The sequence below is a fragment of the Tursiops truncatus genome, chromosome 16 (genome assembly GCF_011762595.2).
Source record: "Tursiops truncatus isolate mTurTru1 chromosome 16, mTurTru1.mat.Y, whole genome shotgun sequence".
Taxonomy (NCBI): Eukaryota; Metazoa; Chordata; class Mammalia; order Artiodactyla; family Delphinidae; genus Tursiops; species Tursiops truncatus.
The window spans coordinates 27081923-27097783 of NC_047049.1; the positions used below are offsets into that span (position 1 = coordinate 27081923).

Here is a 15861-nt window from a genome sequence, read left to right on the forward strand (position 1 = left end):
AAAAAGAGCCAGGAGGTAAAAACCTAGAAACTGTTGTATGAATTCTTGAACTGTCGTAATTTTGTTTGTCATCCCCTTATCACCATGATCAATAAATAGTGAGAGCCTTTAAAAAAGGACTGTACCTGCCCAGGACAGTCAGGATGGAAGCTGAGGAGCCCAATTTCCTCTGCAAATGGCTTTATGGGAAGCAAAGCCAACCCTGCAGCACCTTTACCATAGGCTCAGAAGCCTGTCCCCTGGTGGTCAGGAGAAGACCAGTCTAGACCAAGCAGACCACTCATAGCTGTGGGGAAGGAGGGTATTTATTAACCAACAGTGGGGGGAGGAACTGAACCCAGCCTCCCCACCCTGTCACATGCCTCTCCCGCCTCCCTGGGTCGTGAGCGGGGGCATTCCTAAAGAATGGTAGCCGGTTTACAATAAATACATTCATTGTGGGGTAGAGGGGGGAGAGGCTGGGTGAAGGGCAGTAAAAATCCCGTGGGACTCCACGTTCTCAGCTACAAAAATAACAGTCACCCTCACCCAAGGGGAATGGGGGCGCTCAGTCAGGTTTTGATTGTCCCATATGGGCCTGGAGACTTCAGAGGCCCCTGGACCCTGAAAGTGCCCCGGTGAGGTAGGACAGGGGTGGGAGCCAAGCATCCAAACTCCCAGCCTCTTATCCTTTGCATAGTTCCAAGAACGGGCTTCATGTGCCAGGTGAGACATCAGATCTCTTCTCCCCCTGCTCTGGTCTAGGGGTAGCAAATGTTTGGTCCACAAAAGGGAGGCTGGCTCATTGAGTGCAGTGTTGGTCACCCATCCTAAGGAAGTGACTGTGAGGACAGCTAAATGGGAGAGAGCTCTCCCTCTGAAATGTTCATGGATCAAACCCAACAGACACAGGTCCAGCGCAGCAAGGGGAGGCTCAGAAGGTGCACGTGAGTGGAAATGTAAGCACATGTTCATGAGGAACACCATGCCTGGAACTGTCTCTGTCACTCTTGAGAGTGACTAAGGGGGTAAGGAGGCTGACTTACAAGGGCTGCACATTAAGGAAGAAGAGTGAATGATGCAGTAGTCTTACCTCCCCAGGCTGGCCTGTTCCCAAGCTCTTGCCAAAGAGGTCATCACATGGGGCTGGGACTACAGGAGAGGACTAGGTAGGATGGGATGTGGCAAATTGGGAGGGTACCCAAAGTCCAGAAGGGATGAAACAAGAATGCACCAGGAGGTGGGCGTGGGGGCCCTGCAGCCCAGCTGATAGACATTCTTCCATGTGCACACGTGAATGTACACAGGGCTCAGGTGGTTCTGGTGGCTGGCAGAGGTCTTGTCTGTTTTCAGGACCATCCAGCACATAGGGCCATGCAGAGGGTGGTGACATTGAGGCCATCTGGACCTGCAGAGCCCTGCCTGGGAGAAAGAAGGGTTTGAGCAGATGAATGGGGCAGGAGGATGGCATCCTCTCCTCCCAAGTGCTTAGGTTAAAAGGGAACAGGAGCTGGCTCTGGGTCTGCAGAGCCTGAGGGAGCACCTACCTCTGAGGAGCACCGGTTGGCCTGGGCTGCTCACAGATGGGTCCATGGAGACTGAGAAGGGGGCTTTGGCTGGGCCTGACTCTGGCCAGCCCTACAGGGACATCAAAAAGTTGGGAGAAGGGCCTGGAGTTGTAGGGATGAAGGTAGGGTGTCTGTGCTGGGGAGGCAGCGGCCCAGCCTGGGGCAGACAGGCTGGTTTGGAAGAGCATTTGTCCTGGGAGGCTGGGCTCAGACAGAGCTCTCATCCAGGTGCTCCACAAGCTGTGTGTGCTTCCTCTTCTCCAGGATGCGGCTGAGCTCCTCTGTGAAGGAGCAGGGCCCTGCCGGCACTCCATTGTTGCTCTGCCTCAGGAGCACGTAGCTATTGCCATTCATCCTGCGCAGCCGGCTGGGCAGTGCCACCAGCCCGTTGGTCAGCTCAGCCGGTGGTGGTGGGGGTGGCGGGGGTGGCGGGGCTGGGGCCCCCTCCCCGGGGATGATCTGGAGGCAGCCACCCTCCAGGCCCCCAGCCCCCTCCCCATCATCACCATCTTCCTCTCCGGAACACTGGCCTGACACTGTCTGCAGCTGCACAGCAGAGCCCCCTGCCCGGCCGGCCCGACCCAGTGAGTATTTCTGTCGGTGTCCTCGTCCACCTCTCCGAAGACAGGCAACGTAGAAGAGGGAGGAAGCCAGGATAAGGCAGAGGCCACCAAGTGTAGCAATGGCTAACACATAGAGCAGCCGCATATCAGGCGCCAGTTGTGCCCCAGGCATTGCAGGGGCCTGTGGAGCAGGGGCAGGAGTGGCTGGCCGCACTGTGAGGCTGTAGGAGGCCAGCAGGGTGCGGAGGCCATTCTCTTCAGCATAGCAGCCGTAGTTGCCACTGTGCTCAGGCTGTGTGTCTGTTACCAGCAGCCCATCCACACCCACGCGGTAGCCATCCTGCCCATCACTCAGGCCCATGCTCCCATTGACCATCCACAAGGCCCGGGCCAGGTTGGATGGCTGGTCACAGGGCAGTAGGACATCATCACCCCGGAGCACAGAACGGGTCTTCAGTGGTGGTGGTGGCCCTGGAGGGAGCGGGGGACAGGAGAAGTGGTCATTGCCTGCCTGTCCTGGGAAGGCATTGGAGATGGCAAGCCAGGTGGTCCACTGTTAGGTCCCCAGCACCAAGCACAGAATCTGGAATTACGGTGACAACTGACTAAGCTCTCTGTGCTCATGCTCCCACATAAGGTTCACGTTGGCCCTTCTCAGTGGTTTCAATTCCTGACATCTGCCAATGATTCCTCATCTCTACCTCCAACAAAGAGTTCTCTTCTTCTGAGCATCAGATTTGAATATCTTCCACATGCTGGGCATCTCTTGGACATGTCACAGGAACTAAGGCCAAAATCTCCCTCCCAGCCTACACCAGGTATTTTTCTTGAATTGTCATCACCATGTATGGTGCTACCAGCCATTTCCCAGAAACCTGAGTTTCCCTTGGCTGTCTCTCCCCCTCATCTTTCTATCTAACCCTCACTAAGATTCTGCTTCCAGAATCTATCTTAGACCTGTTCACGTCTCTCCTTCCCCAACTGCTGGCCCCCATCTAATCCATTCTGCATGCAGCAGTGGGGTGACCTTTAAAAAACACTATGCTGATCATGCCACTCCGCTGCCTCAACACAGTCCCGCCCATTTCCCCAGCCTCTTCTCTTGTTGTTCAAACACCAAGCTTGCTCTGCCTGCTCTTCCCTCTACTTGGGTGTCATCCCCCTCCCCATGCCCTCTATTTGCCCGGTTAACTTGGGGGAGAGAGCATAACAGTGATCAAAAGCACAAACTCCAGGCAGCCTGCTTAGGGTCAGGTTCAAATTCAGACCCTACTGCTTAATAGCTGATTTAACTTTGGGTAGTTTACTTATTCTCTCTGTGCCCCAGAGATTGCCCCTCACGGAGATGGTAATAATGGCACCTTTCTCATAGGAATGCTCTGAGAATAAATGAAATTGTTCATGTAAGTGTTTGATCAGTGCTTGGCGCATGGTAAGTACTCAGTACGTATTAGCTATGATTATTATTATGATTATTGCTCTTGCTTCAGTTATCAGCTTGGTCATCTGATCTTCCTTGGGGCAAGCCCTTGTCATAGTTGTAATTATTCCTTTTGTAATAAAAACCAAAGAAAATAATTGTAATTAATTGGTTGTGTGATCATTTGATTGCCTGTGCATATACTGGGCTGTAAGCTCCAGAAGTGACAAAAAACTTCACATCTTGAACCTGTTTCCTTATTTACAATTTTTTTTTGCAACAAATATTTGTCGAGTACTTACTCTGTGCTGGGTCATTCTCGCTGAAAGCACAGACACAGCCATTCAGAATCATACATGCACATACAAGTGGCATCAAATGGTAAAGAGGACAGGCTATGCAGCCAGATGCACACACATCTGTGACATCACTTACCTGTGTCCCTGTTGCCCTCACAGCCTCGGTTTCCTCTCTCTATGTCTTGTATCAGTGCTGTCCTGGAGATAGAAGATTGGGATTTATGAACAAGGAGAACTGGGCTTCAGTTTCCCCAGTGGAAGGGTCAGTAAAGCTGTTACCAACAACTGGTCCCAACTCCCTGCAGCTGGCAGGCCCTCCTCCACCCCTCAGGCCCGATCCCCTGGGCAAAGGGGACCCTCACACACCTCTATGGCCTCCCACCTGCTACCCTGGGATCTGTTGGCTCCGGTTGTGGTCACCACGCAGGTATGGGTGCCGGGGTCCCAGCCACAGTAGGGGTCCCGGGCCAGGATGCAGTCGTAGCAGGAGCGGTAGCGGGAGCAGCTGGACAGTGATAGCTGGATGACTCCACTAGGGGCCCCCACGTAGAGGCTATGCTAGGAGCCAGAGAGGACAGCTGGTTGGCAACACCCCACTCCCACTTACAGACACACACACACAGCCACTGCCCAGCCTCCCCACTCCCTCCACTTATTCTGGCAAGGCCAGAATATTGAGGGTCACAAGTCAGGGGCTACCTGTGTCGGAGAGATGACCAGGTTCTCCACAGACTGGGGTTCCTTGAACACCTGTGTCTCTTCAATAATGTGCATCCCAGAGCCCAGGACCACTGCCTTGTGGATCCAGCCATCAGCTGGTATGGGAATGGCAGAAGGTCAGACTCCAACAGTGGAATCTACTCTCAGCCCCCTGCAATAGCCTAATGGGAGCAGCTTGGAGTCATGAGGTCAGGGACAAGGATTCGGCCAGTAGCAGTGGGCCCTCTGGACATTGGGAACTCCAAGCTAGTCATGACAAGAAGTATTGGATTTAGAAGCATTAGTGACTAGGGTCAAATGTCACTGTGGTTGGTGACAGGAGTCAGCAATCACCAAGAGCTAGTGGTCATTGGGGACCAGTAGTGTTTATTGAAGAATCAACATCAGTGGTCATCAGGGTTTTGTGATCAGGGGTCATCCAGGGGGCTAGAGGTCAACAGGGATCAAGGACTCAGGCCAGCAGTCACCAAAGGGCTCAGGCCAGGGGTCAGAAGCACCTGTGCCCAGAAAGAGCAAGTCATAGGTGGGTCCAGCTGGCGTGGTGACAGGTGTCCCCGTGAGGTGTGTGTAGCGCACACTGCGCTTGAGCAGCAGGGGCCGTCCGCGTGTGGGTACCACGGGCCGAGCCATCAGTGGGTGTAACTTCACAAAGTCCAGGACCAGAGATGGCAAGTCCTGGGATGAGTTGTAGCCTCGGCTGCGCAATGAATCTGTAATGCACTGTGGTGGGGGACGGGGTGGTGAACCTCAGGACTCTGCCACCTGCCCGTCCTCCCCACAAGGCTAGACCTCCTGCCCCTCTCAGGGGTCCCGTCTGCTCAGCACTGACCCCAGGCCTGGGCACTCACCGAGCCAGGCCGGGGCTCCGGCACCCCTCCCTCGTAGCGGCCCCAGCGTCGGACACCATCCTGGTATTCCATGTAGGGGCCTGCGAAGACAGCCTGCACCTCGGCCAGGTCATAGCGGCAGATGGCTGAGGCCTCCAGGGTCTTCCTAGAGATGGAACATAGGGGAGGTGGCTGAGTCACACTGAATGGAGCCTGCCCACTTGCATGGCCTGGAGCCCACTGTTACCCTGACCAATCCCTGCTCCAGGCCCACAGGGCCTCTTCTGAGGGTGAGCAGGCCACTGGACGTGCCTGAAGTTCTCTGTCTGCAGCCAGCCTCCCCCCAGTGGATCCTATCTCATCTTCACTGAACTCTGCTCCAGCCCCTATGCCGTCCCCGTTCCTTGCCTCCCCACTGTCCCTGCACTGACCACTGTGTGGTCAGCGTGAAGGCCGCATAGAAGTGCGTGCGGGCCGAGGTGTCAGCTTCCAGACTGCAGACACCACGTAGTGTCTCATACTGTGGAATGTGGCAGATGAGACGCGCCTTTAAGAAGGAGGTCCACTTCTTCTGCAGGATCTTCTTCCCTCCCAGGTCTCCCTGGGGAGGTAGGGGCATGGGGTCAGGGGCCAGGATCAGAGGTTCAGCCTCTACACCCTGGCCCTTCCCTCAGTCCTCCTCACCTTGCACACACGGGCCACACGGGCCACACGGTGGCTGCTGCGGCTCTGAGCAAAGCTTCCAGAGCCCTCCTCAGCAGCACGCTCTGTGAAGAAGTAGTAAACCTTGTCGTCGTCACCCGCTGCACTGGCCTTGCTCTCCCGCACCAGGACAGAGAACACAAACTCAGCATCTGTGGGTCAGGCAGTTCAGGTGGCTTCTGAGTTAGGCTGGGATCTCCCCCAACCGCCCTCACTCAACAACACACAGGAATAGACACGATCACCTGGGGATATGGGGATGGGATGGTCAACTGCCCAAGGGAGTAAAGATGAAGAAATAGTCCCCTGCCCCCCATCATCCTGTGCCTCGTCCTCCTAACCATTGAGCCAGTGCATTGGTGCCTCCTCAGTCCTCAGGGAGTGCGGGTGGCGGCTCCGGCGGATGTCAGGGATGCTCCTGAATTCATACCGAGTAGCTGTGTAGAGGCCTCCATCTGAGGCAGGGACATGCCAGCCATAAGACATGTCACACAAAACAAGACACATAACACATGGGTGGCAAGTCCTAGCAATGAGATCCGTGTCTGCAAACAGCATGCTTGTGGATGAGGGGCCGATGTGGGGAGGAGGGCATGCTTACCAATGATGAGGCCTGTGAAGCCACGGGCTGGGTCATAAGGACACTTCTCCTTCCCCTCCTCAAAGCTGGTTGGCAAGGTGAAGGCCTCAGCATCCTGGGGGAATGAAGGAAGGGCCAGAGGTCATCGATCCTGAGGATAGGCCAGGGTTGTTGCCGAAGATCAGACCAGTCCAGGGTCGGGGACCAGCAATCAGGGCAGGGACAGGAATACTCACAATGGCTGCACAGAGAGGCTGGAAGGCGTGAGTCCCGCACGCATAGAGGTGAGTGGCATTGAGGCGCTGCAGGAAACGCACGTGGTTGAAGCACTCGGTCTGTGGGATAGGTGGGGGAGGGCTGTGAGCCCTGGGCTTCCTTAGAGACTGCTTCCATTAGGCCAGCTTTGTGGTCTGGCTCTTGCCCCCACCCACAGGACAAATAGTTCTTTCCAAGAGCCTGGTGGGCTTTCTCACTGCCCAGAACACAGACTATTCCCTGGAACTCACTGTCCTTTGGTCTCCCAGGGGCATGACCCCTTTTCCCTTGGCTATCTCTTAGATTGCCTGACACACTTGGCTGGCTTCTCCTGCATCTTCTATAGTCCCCTGCACCCCCCAGTTCGGGGGCTCCAAGGGCTCTCACCACCCTAAGATGCTTCTCTCTTACATCTCCTCAGCACTGTCCCCCAGTCATGGAGCTCCCACACCTGCTTCGGGGTGGCACTACCAAATCTACCCCCAGGTTCTAGCCATTGCTCCACCTGATATCCCACAGACACATCACACTCATGCTGTCAGAAACCAAGCTCATCCCCTCCCCTCCCTCACCTGCATCCTCCCTCTTAAAACTGTTCATCCAGTCTTTCCCACTTCATCAGTCCATCCCATCACTCAGTCCAGAAACCAGGCGTCATCTTTGCTGCTTCCCATTCCCTCACCCTCACACTCAGTCTCTCTCTGTGATTAAGTCTTTGTCCTACATGTTTCATGACTTGGTCTACTCCCCCTCCACTACCACCACCCTAGTCCAAATTACCACCATCACCTCTTCCCTGGGCAGCTATGCGACCACCTGGCAGCTCTCCCAACTCTCTGCCACTCTTTACAGAAACCATTTATTTATTCAGTGAATGAGGAATACATGCACACAGTGTAAAATTCAAAAGGTAGAAAGGGATATGTTGTAAACAGTCTCCTTTTTATCCTCGTTGCCTTCAAAGGAGACTGCTGTTACCATTGTCTGGATTTTCCTTCCAGAGAGATTCTCCCAGTCAGTACCGTCTTGCAACCCACTTTCCAAGGCATATTTAAAAAATGTAAACCAGATCATGTCACTGCTGTATTTAAAAACCCTTCAGTGACTCACCAGAGTCCTGAACATAGGGTCCCATATGCTCCCGGCCCTACATGATAGGGCCCTACCCCTTCCTGTGGCCTAATTCACCCTACTGCAGCTACCCTGGCCTCCTCTGCCCATCAAATGCCCTAAGCTGCCACCCTCTTGACTTCTTTGCCTTGTTAATGATTTCTCCTCCTGCTTATTACCCAGGGTTTGAGTCCATGCAGGCCTCTTTGTCTCATCCCGCTCCCTCACCAGGTGCAGTACTTTGGCATCCATCCCTCCTCTCCACAAGCCTGCTCAGGCCTCCCTCCTCTGACCCATATGATGCCCCCAGCCTCCTCACTGCCTTTCGTGCCTCCAGACTCACTCTATTTTAAGCCACCTAGTGCCTGGGACCAAATAAATATTCTTATAATAGTGTTTCCCCAAGATGTTTACATTAAAAAAATGGAGCTGGGAGGGGGAATTCTGTGGTCAAATAAGTAGGAAACCACAGGTAAAACCTACCTTTACTGAGGACTCCTCAAAGCCTTAAGGGTATTGCTGTGCATTGTGGGATTGAGCACACAGCATTTCCCAAACTCATCTAACTATTAAACATCTCTTTTGAAAATTAATGCTCCTCAGAACATGCTTTGGGAAATGTTCTAAAGGCAAAGTGTGGTTCGGGACCAGCAGTGTCAGCTTCATCTGGGAGCTTGTTAGAATTGCAGAATCTCAGGCCCTTCCCCAGACCTACTGTGTTAGCATCTGCATTTGTAATACACCCAGGTGATTCACTGCACATTAAAGTTTGAGACTCTCTAAAGTGTCATATGGTGAGGGTGCCCATTGTCCTAGAATAAAATCCAAACCCCGAGCTGGGTGTTTACAGCCCTCCATAAACTGGGCTCCATCTGCCTCACCAGCCCCATTTTCTACCCATGTTATACTAAGAGGCAGCCTTTGATGGAATCTCCTGGAGACGCCTCTTTAAATGCAGCTGCCTCAGCACCACCACAGACCCACTGAATCAGAATCCCCAGGTCAGTGGGCCTTGGGAATGTGTATTTTTAAAAAGCTCTCCAGGGATCTCCCTGGTGGTCCAGTGGTTAAGACTGTGCTTCTACTACAGAGGGCGTGGGTTTGATCCCTGGTCATGGCCAAGAAAAAAAACCAAAAAAAAAAAACCAAACCAAACAAAAAAAAAACCCCACTGTGTAAAAAGCTCTCCAGATGGATCTGTTACATAGCCAGACACAGGACCCCTGCAGACACCCTGTTCTTTAGCCAGAAAGGGCTGACACTTCACTAATACACCTTCCACGGAAAACTGGGTACTTGAGCTATTCCTTGACCAAAGCCTCATTTTTCTCATCTGTAAAATGGAGGATAATACTATTTTATAGGGTTATTTTAGAATTAAATGAGATAATAGCTAAGTCAGCACTTACTAGAGATTACTTATTGTTATCATGATTATTATTGGGGAGCCCAGAGGAGATTAAGATGCTGTCTCAGACCAAGCTAGTAGGTCACCAGATGTTTGGATTAAAAATACTGCTCCCAGGGCCTGCCACTCCAGTGGCACTTACAGTGCTTATTGTGGTTGCTGCAACAGACTGGCTGATCCGTACCTCTCCATCTGTGTCCCCACCAACCCTGACATCCCCCACTGAAAAGAAAGAGGAAAGGAGCTGGGGAGAGGGCAAACCACATACCTGGTTGTTTTTCCCTTTTTGATGACATTTGCTTTGCATCTCTGGGGAGGCCTCCCAGTGAATCTGGAGGGGGCAGTAAAGGGAATTGGCTGATGCATTGAACCCAATGCCTTTGCCTTTCCCCACTACCTGTGGGACAAGGTGATAGGACCCCAGCGTGGGGGTAAGTTTCAGGAAGAGTATTGGAGGTAAGGGAGACCTGGGCCAGGAAGGGCAGTGCTGTCTGACCAGGAGGCTATGGAAGGCTGACAGGGTTTCCAGGAAGTTGAGGTCCCAAGGAGCTGGATGAAGCTGGAGACCCTCTGGTGGTTCAAATTCCAGGGGCTGACCTCTTTGTGAGTCCCGTCTCCTATGTTGTGGGCATTGAGAGAGAACAGGGCGCCTCGGGCTCCCACCAGCAGCCTTGCTGAGGCCTCCTCCAACAGCAGCGTTGAGTAGTTCTGGGCTCGGCCCTTGAAGTGCTGGGTCCCGGAGAGCTCTGGGGAGAGGGGAAGCTATAAGCCCAGCTCTGGGGCTGCCTCCCCACGCCCAGCCCTGGCTCCTGCTGCCTTTCGAGGTTGGGGATGTCTAACCTTCGTAGGGGATGGTCATCCGCGGGGTGGCATCTAGTTCTCTGGATGGTCTCCGCAGCGAAGGTCCAGGGACTGCAGTTGCTGTGAGGAAGCTCAGGAGGAGGGGCCAGAGCCTCCCCCACATCTTCCTGGGGAGGCCCAGACCAACAAGACCCCCAAGGGGAGCCAGGGCCAGAGTTAAGGGGATGATGGGAAGAAGAGTCACAGGGGTTAAGGTCCAGGGAGGTGACTTAGAAGGTCAGGAGTCATGGGGCCAGGGGGGGTCCTGGAATTGGGGAGACATGGAATCACAGGGTTGTGTGGCCATGGAATCCCAGGTAAGAGGTCAAGAGGAGAAATGGATTACATGCTGCCTGTTGGCATCAAATACAAATGCCATGGTGAGAGGGAGTTGTGGGGTCACAGAGGGGTTGTAGGTCACTGATGGGGTCACCCTGCCCCAACAGCAGGACTGGTCCTGGTTCTCTGAGGTCTGTTTTCTGAAGAAAAAAAACAGGAAAAAAAGCCCTTTCATCTGTGGAAAGTAGATAGCATTACCCTCAGACTTCAGGTGGTACCAAAGGGAGGAGGCCCAGCATCTACGAAACTCCCACAAGAGGATGGATTCAGCCATTCTGTCCCCCTCGGTGTTCTGCTGCAGGACGTTGGGTGGAACTTGTCCACTTTCAAGACCCTAGACTCCCTTCAACCCAAACCCAAGGTAATAGCCCTCCTCTGACCGAGTCAGAAGCTTGGCTAGGCCTCCATCTTGGTGGAGCTCGGGTTCCTAGGGAGAGTGCCTTTTCCCAACAGGGAGACCCAACTCAGGCAGCAGCTGCCCCTGCCGCCTGCGGGGGTGCCTTATGCAGGAAGGCCTGGGCAGAGATGCTTAATGGGCCTTTGTTTATTTTGTTCTGTTTTCCCTTTGTTTTTTCTTTTCCCTGACCTGAAAGCTCCCTTTGGAATTTGTCTTTAATTAGATACTTCTCCTCCTCGGCATTCCTCTACAAGGGGGTGCACATCTCTGCCCTGCCCATGCGAGTCTGTACTATACCCTCTGGCTAAGCATCCACACGTGCCCCTACCTGCAAACAGGCACTCACAGGCACCTCGGGGTGTATCTGCCTCCCTCTGCTCTCCACCCCCCGCCACTGTACAGTTGTAATACCTGTACAGGAGTCTCTAGTGTGCAAGGTCACTTAATTGAGACATAAGCAACATGTAAAAGGTGAACGATAGGATCCCTGAGCTCTCGGCTACCTCTCCTGGCACATCTTGGAGACTATTCCCACACCAGGACCCTCCCTCACGCCAACCAGCTGGGGGTGGGGTTGGGATAGGTGGCAGGTCTGATGTGATCCCTGTAATAGGCCTGATCTCTGAAGTTCCTGAGGCTTGGCTGGGCTAGGTGTGGAGAAAAACCTGACCCACCCAATCTCATCAGACAAGGCCAGGGGGGCAACTGGCCTCTCCCTTTCCTTCCAGGTCAAATATTAACTATGTGGCCTCGAAGAGAGAGGAGGGACTGGGAACTGGCCAGAGGGAGAACAGGAACTTGGAGGGTTTTTTCAAGAGGTAAAGGTCACCACTGTGGTGGGCAGAGCCCAGAGAGAATGGAGTATGAGTAGACTGAGGAGAGTGCCGGGCTCACAGAAGGGGCATGGGCCCCTGGTGTGGGGGCTGGGGCAGCAAGAGGCCCCAGGCAAACAGCGCATGCCCCACCTCTCACTGTGGAGGCACATCTGTTTACCTTTGGGCCTCCTGTCTGCTTAGTGCAGAAGCGGGGGTGTGGGGGAGCCCTATGGCTAGGAGGGATCAGCCTCTAGAATTGGGCAAGAGGAACACACCCCGGGTCAGAGTGTGGTGCATGGCACACTTACACAGGGTTAAACGAGTCACATATGTCCAGAGGAGGGTGATGTGCATGCACATAGGTACACACATACATACATATTCATCAGAGGGCTGTGAGCACGTGTACTTGCAGGAGAGTCATGCACACACACATTCACAGGGAGGTTTGTGCACACATATGTTCACCTAAAGGGCCTGCCACATGTTTATACATACTTACATGTAAAGTTGTATTTACATGCCCATTTGTTCAGCAAGTCACCCAGCCTATGGGGTTAACAAGGAGGGTTATAAACCCACACATGTCCCTATGAAGGATTGTACACCTATTCACAGGAGGGTCCTGCACATACACATGTACATGTGGGGACATGCACACAAACCCATAGATATAGTGGGTCAGGCACCGTCATGTTTGCAAAAGGATCAACTACATGCGTACGCACACAGTCCTCAAACACACAGTTACATCTACGCAGAGACAAGCATATGTACATACAGGGGTCCAGTTTTCACTGCAGGCTTGGAGGCTGCCAGTGTCCACTGGGGGTGAGATGCAGAGCAGAACCCTGCCTCCTTTCCCGAAAGTCCCAATTCTAAGGCCAGAATCCAAGTATGTGTTTGTGAGTGTGTGTGTGTGTGTGTGTGTGTGTGTAGTGATGGGGGAAGTTTCTGACCTCGCATGCTCAAATAGGATGGGTGCATGGGTCAAGGCTGCTCTGTAAGGGAGGGAGGGGCTACCTAACCCAGGCAGGAGGAGGCCCCTAGTTTTAGCAAAGTAAAGATGCAATGGAATGTGTAACTTAGTCCTCCTCTACTCCCATGTATACTGCAGTTCTAGATATGGGAGTTGGGCAGGAGCTCTCAGCCCCCATTTAACTTGTTGGGAGGGAGGATGGGGCTAAAGGGGGGGGGCGGAGCTGCCAACCCCCTCCCCCAGTGGCAACGAGGCTTCAAGGTCTCCAGTCCACATCCCACACTCCACCCCCGGTTCCACAGCTTGGGTTCCTCTCCCAAGGCCAGCCCCCTGAACTCTGACCACCTTCCCTCTATTAGATCTTAGGGCGGAGGGAACTGAGGAGGGGAGCCACCCTGCAAACAGGATCAGTGTAGGATGGGCAGGCTCTCGACCTTCATCCCAGATGTCCACCTGCCTAGTGTAGGTGGTATCTCCCTCTGCCCAGTAGGATGGCGGTCCCTCCAGGCCTGAGAGCCCCTCCCCCGCTACCCCCTCCCTCCTCCATCCCGGACAGTCCGCGGTTCTCTCCTCTCCTCAGGTCTAACCTCAGTCTCTACTGCTGCAGCTCGAGGACAAGCTCTCCTTCGATGCAGCCAGATGCTGGGAGACGTGACCCAGATCCCAGGGAACACTGTTCGCCACGCGGGCCCCCGCCCCACGCCAGTTCCCGACTCTGCGGTGGCGGGTCTGCGCCCAGCGCGGCCCGAGGCCTGGCCCGCGCCCCTCTAGAGCCTTTACTCGGGACCAGGGGACTTGGCGGTGAGGAAGGCCTGGCCTAGCTTGGCGGGTTTAACAGACGTGGGAAGGCCTGGCCCCCGCCCCCCCGGTCCGGGCACCGCCGCCGCCCGCACTCCACGCCTCTCTCACCTTTGCGCTCAGATCCCCGGCCATAGAGACATTGGTGCGCGGCTCCGCGGCCCCACAGCACCACAGCACCAGCGGCTGGAGGAAGGGGCCGCGGCCGGAGGAGGGGCGGGGTGGAGGCGGAGCCGGGGGGTGGGGCGGGAGCCTGGGAGGCGGGGCCAACAGGGTGAATTGCGGGGAAGGGCGCTTCCCACCCTACACTATAGGTCAGGGCTCACAAACAGCCCTCGGGTGTCTGGCGTGCCCCGCCCCCTAGGGCCGCGGCCCCGGTAACGCCCCCTGGTAGTGGCTTCACCACCCCGTGCGCCCTCGAAGGGCTGATCCTACCTTCCCACCCCTCAGCCCTAGAACCCCTTGGACTTGACTGCTCCTGGGGATGTGCACACGTCTCTTCTCGGGGCTTAACTCTCCGAAGGCCCTCTGGCCAGTCCTCTAATCTGGAGCTCACTTCTTGTGCTTCTGCCACCTCCTTCTGCTCTCTGCCTAGGGCAGAGGGCCAGAGTAGGTGGAGACCAAGAGTTGGGGCAGCTCTCACCACAGAACAGTGTCTTGATTCCTAGCTCAAGGGTCTCCAGCCGAGGTCTGAAGAGGTGAAGGGGGTCAGGCTTGGAGGGATGAAGTAACAGCTTGACCAGAAGTGCACACAGAAAATGCTGTTTTTCTGATTAAATAAGCCACAACCATTTGCACCCGTCCACTCAACCAAATCTTAGATGTAACTGGGGTTCACCTCCTCGGGGACTGGGTCACTCAGACACCTGCCTTCCCTTCCAGCTCATCTTGAATATCATTCTTACTCCAGATCTTACAGTGAGCTCCTCCTAGGCAAATATCCTGCTCTGCCTAGGCTTAATCATTGTACCCAGCAACAACCTAGGAAGCCTCCTCAGAATCAATTCCCCAACTCTCTTAAACTCAGCTAGGGAAGTCCTCCCATGCCATCTGGCACCCCCTCTAGGGTTTGAATCAAACCTGAGCTCTAGCCATGATCTGGCCTGATCCTCCCTCTCTCATCCGTGACAGTATTGATACGGGCCCAAGAATAAGACCAAAATGATGAGGGCCACAGGGTCATAGGTAACTGAGTATCACATGTGCCTAAGAATCTGAGCTCTGGAGGAGCAGGCAGTGGGGGAATAGGCAGATGAGCACTGGCCTGAGAGGGAACAGGATTAAAGTAGCTGCCGTTATTTAACTGAAGGGACCCTGGGAAAGACATGTCATCCCTCTTCTCAGAATTCTCCAAAGCTCAGTTTGGCACTTCATCATATACAGTCTCGTAGTTTGTGCGGTTGTGTGTGACTGCAGACCGCTAGACAGCAGGGCCCACGTCACACTTCCACCACCCCAGCACTCTGTAAATAGGATGTGTGTATATGTGGAAGGGGAGATAGCTGGGGAGAGATGTTTATATTAAAGTATACACAGGGAATTCCCTGGCAGTCCAGTGGTTAGGACTCTGCACTTCCACTGCAGGGGGCATAGGTTTCATCCCTGGTTGGGGAACTAAGATTCCAAGATAAATAAAATGTACACAAACTTTTACAAAGAGTGTCCAACTTCTTTCTTTCATCGTAGCCTCATTCCACCCTGAGGGATTAATAGCCATATTTTATAGATTGGAAAACAGGCTCTAAGGGGTTAAGCAACTTGCCTTGAAATCAGGGCTGGAAAAGCCTGAGAAGAGGGAAGCAGGGTAAACCTGAAGGGGAATTGTCAAAGCAAAGGCAGAAGTGTGCAAGTTTGTGCACAGATGAGTGTTGGGGGAGTAGGCAGAAGGGAAGGGGCATGAAAGAGGAAAGTGAGTTTGATTTGATGAGATGAGAAGGTTCCTAGTAAGAAACAGAAGGGAAAAGTCAGCAAGTAGTGCAGAAAAGACTGCAGAAAAAAATCCTCAAAAAGAGCTGACGGATTGAGTAAGGAAGTCCAAGCTGGGAAGACCAGGAGAGACATGGCTATGAAAAATAAATCTGCAGTCCTTGTGGGAAAGTGGGTTGGGGGACAGTAGAGGGAAGGCAGGAAGACTGCTAGCCCCATGGTACCAGACAGGAGAGAAATTAAACTGCAGGGGCCCAGTGGGCTAAGGGACACAGCTCCTCATGTTCTCACAGAACTCAGTGCCAACCTCAGATACCTCAGGAGGTGGCAAGAAGG

General features: G+C 53.9%; 1 protein-coding gene across 5 annotated transcripts; it reads right to left on the reverse strand.

Annotated features, from left to right (window-relative positions):
- Positions 1-287: 287 nt before the first annotated feature.
- On the reverse strand, positions 288-13818 carry SEMA4G (semaphorin 4G). 5 transcript variants are annotated; one of them, XR_004522462.2, is made up of 16 exons: positions 13711-13818; positions 10272-10750; positions 10029-10177; positions 9700-9762; positions 6895-6993; positions 6680-6773; positions 6420-6533; positions 6061-6230; positions 5808-5977; positions 5398-5542; positions 5047-5269; positions 4529-4644; positions 4227-4387; positions 3966-4027; positions 1527-2581; positions 288-1401 (listed from the first exon to the last, which is right to left on the reverse strand). XR_004522462.2 is itself a non-coding variant. In XM_033841660.2 (15 exons), the coding sequence occupies exons 2-15, from the start codon at positions 10393-10395 to the stop codon at positions 1755-1757; spliced, it is 2532 nt and encodes an 843-aa protein (XP_033697551.1). In that variant the 5' UTR covers positions 10396-10750; positions 13711-13818; the 3' UTR covers positions 288-1754. The 5 variants fall into 5 exon arrangements, 1 of the variants encoding a protein (XP_033697551.1); XR_004522461.2 differs by having other exon boundaries at positions 288-1397; positions 4212-4387; XR_004522459.2 differs by having other exon boundaries at positions 4212-4387.
- Positions 13819-15861: the final 2043 nt, after the last annotated feature.

Coding starts and splice junctions, on each gene's coding strand:
- SEMA4G (XM_033841660.2), bottom strand. CDS start 10,395: ATGTGGGGGAGGCTCTGGCCCCTCCTCCTGAGCTTCCTCACAGCAACT. Junction 6,774..6,894: donor AGCCTCTCTGTGCAGCCATT/GTGAGTATTCCT, acceptor TCATTCCCCCAG/GATGCTGAGGCCTTCACCTT. Junction 5,270..5,397: donor CGGAGCCCCGGCCTGGCTCG/GTGAGTGCCCAG, acceptor CCCCCACCACAG/TGCATTACAGATTCATTGCG.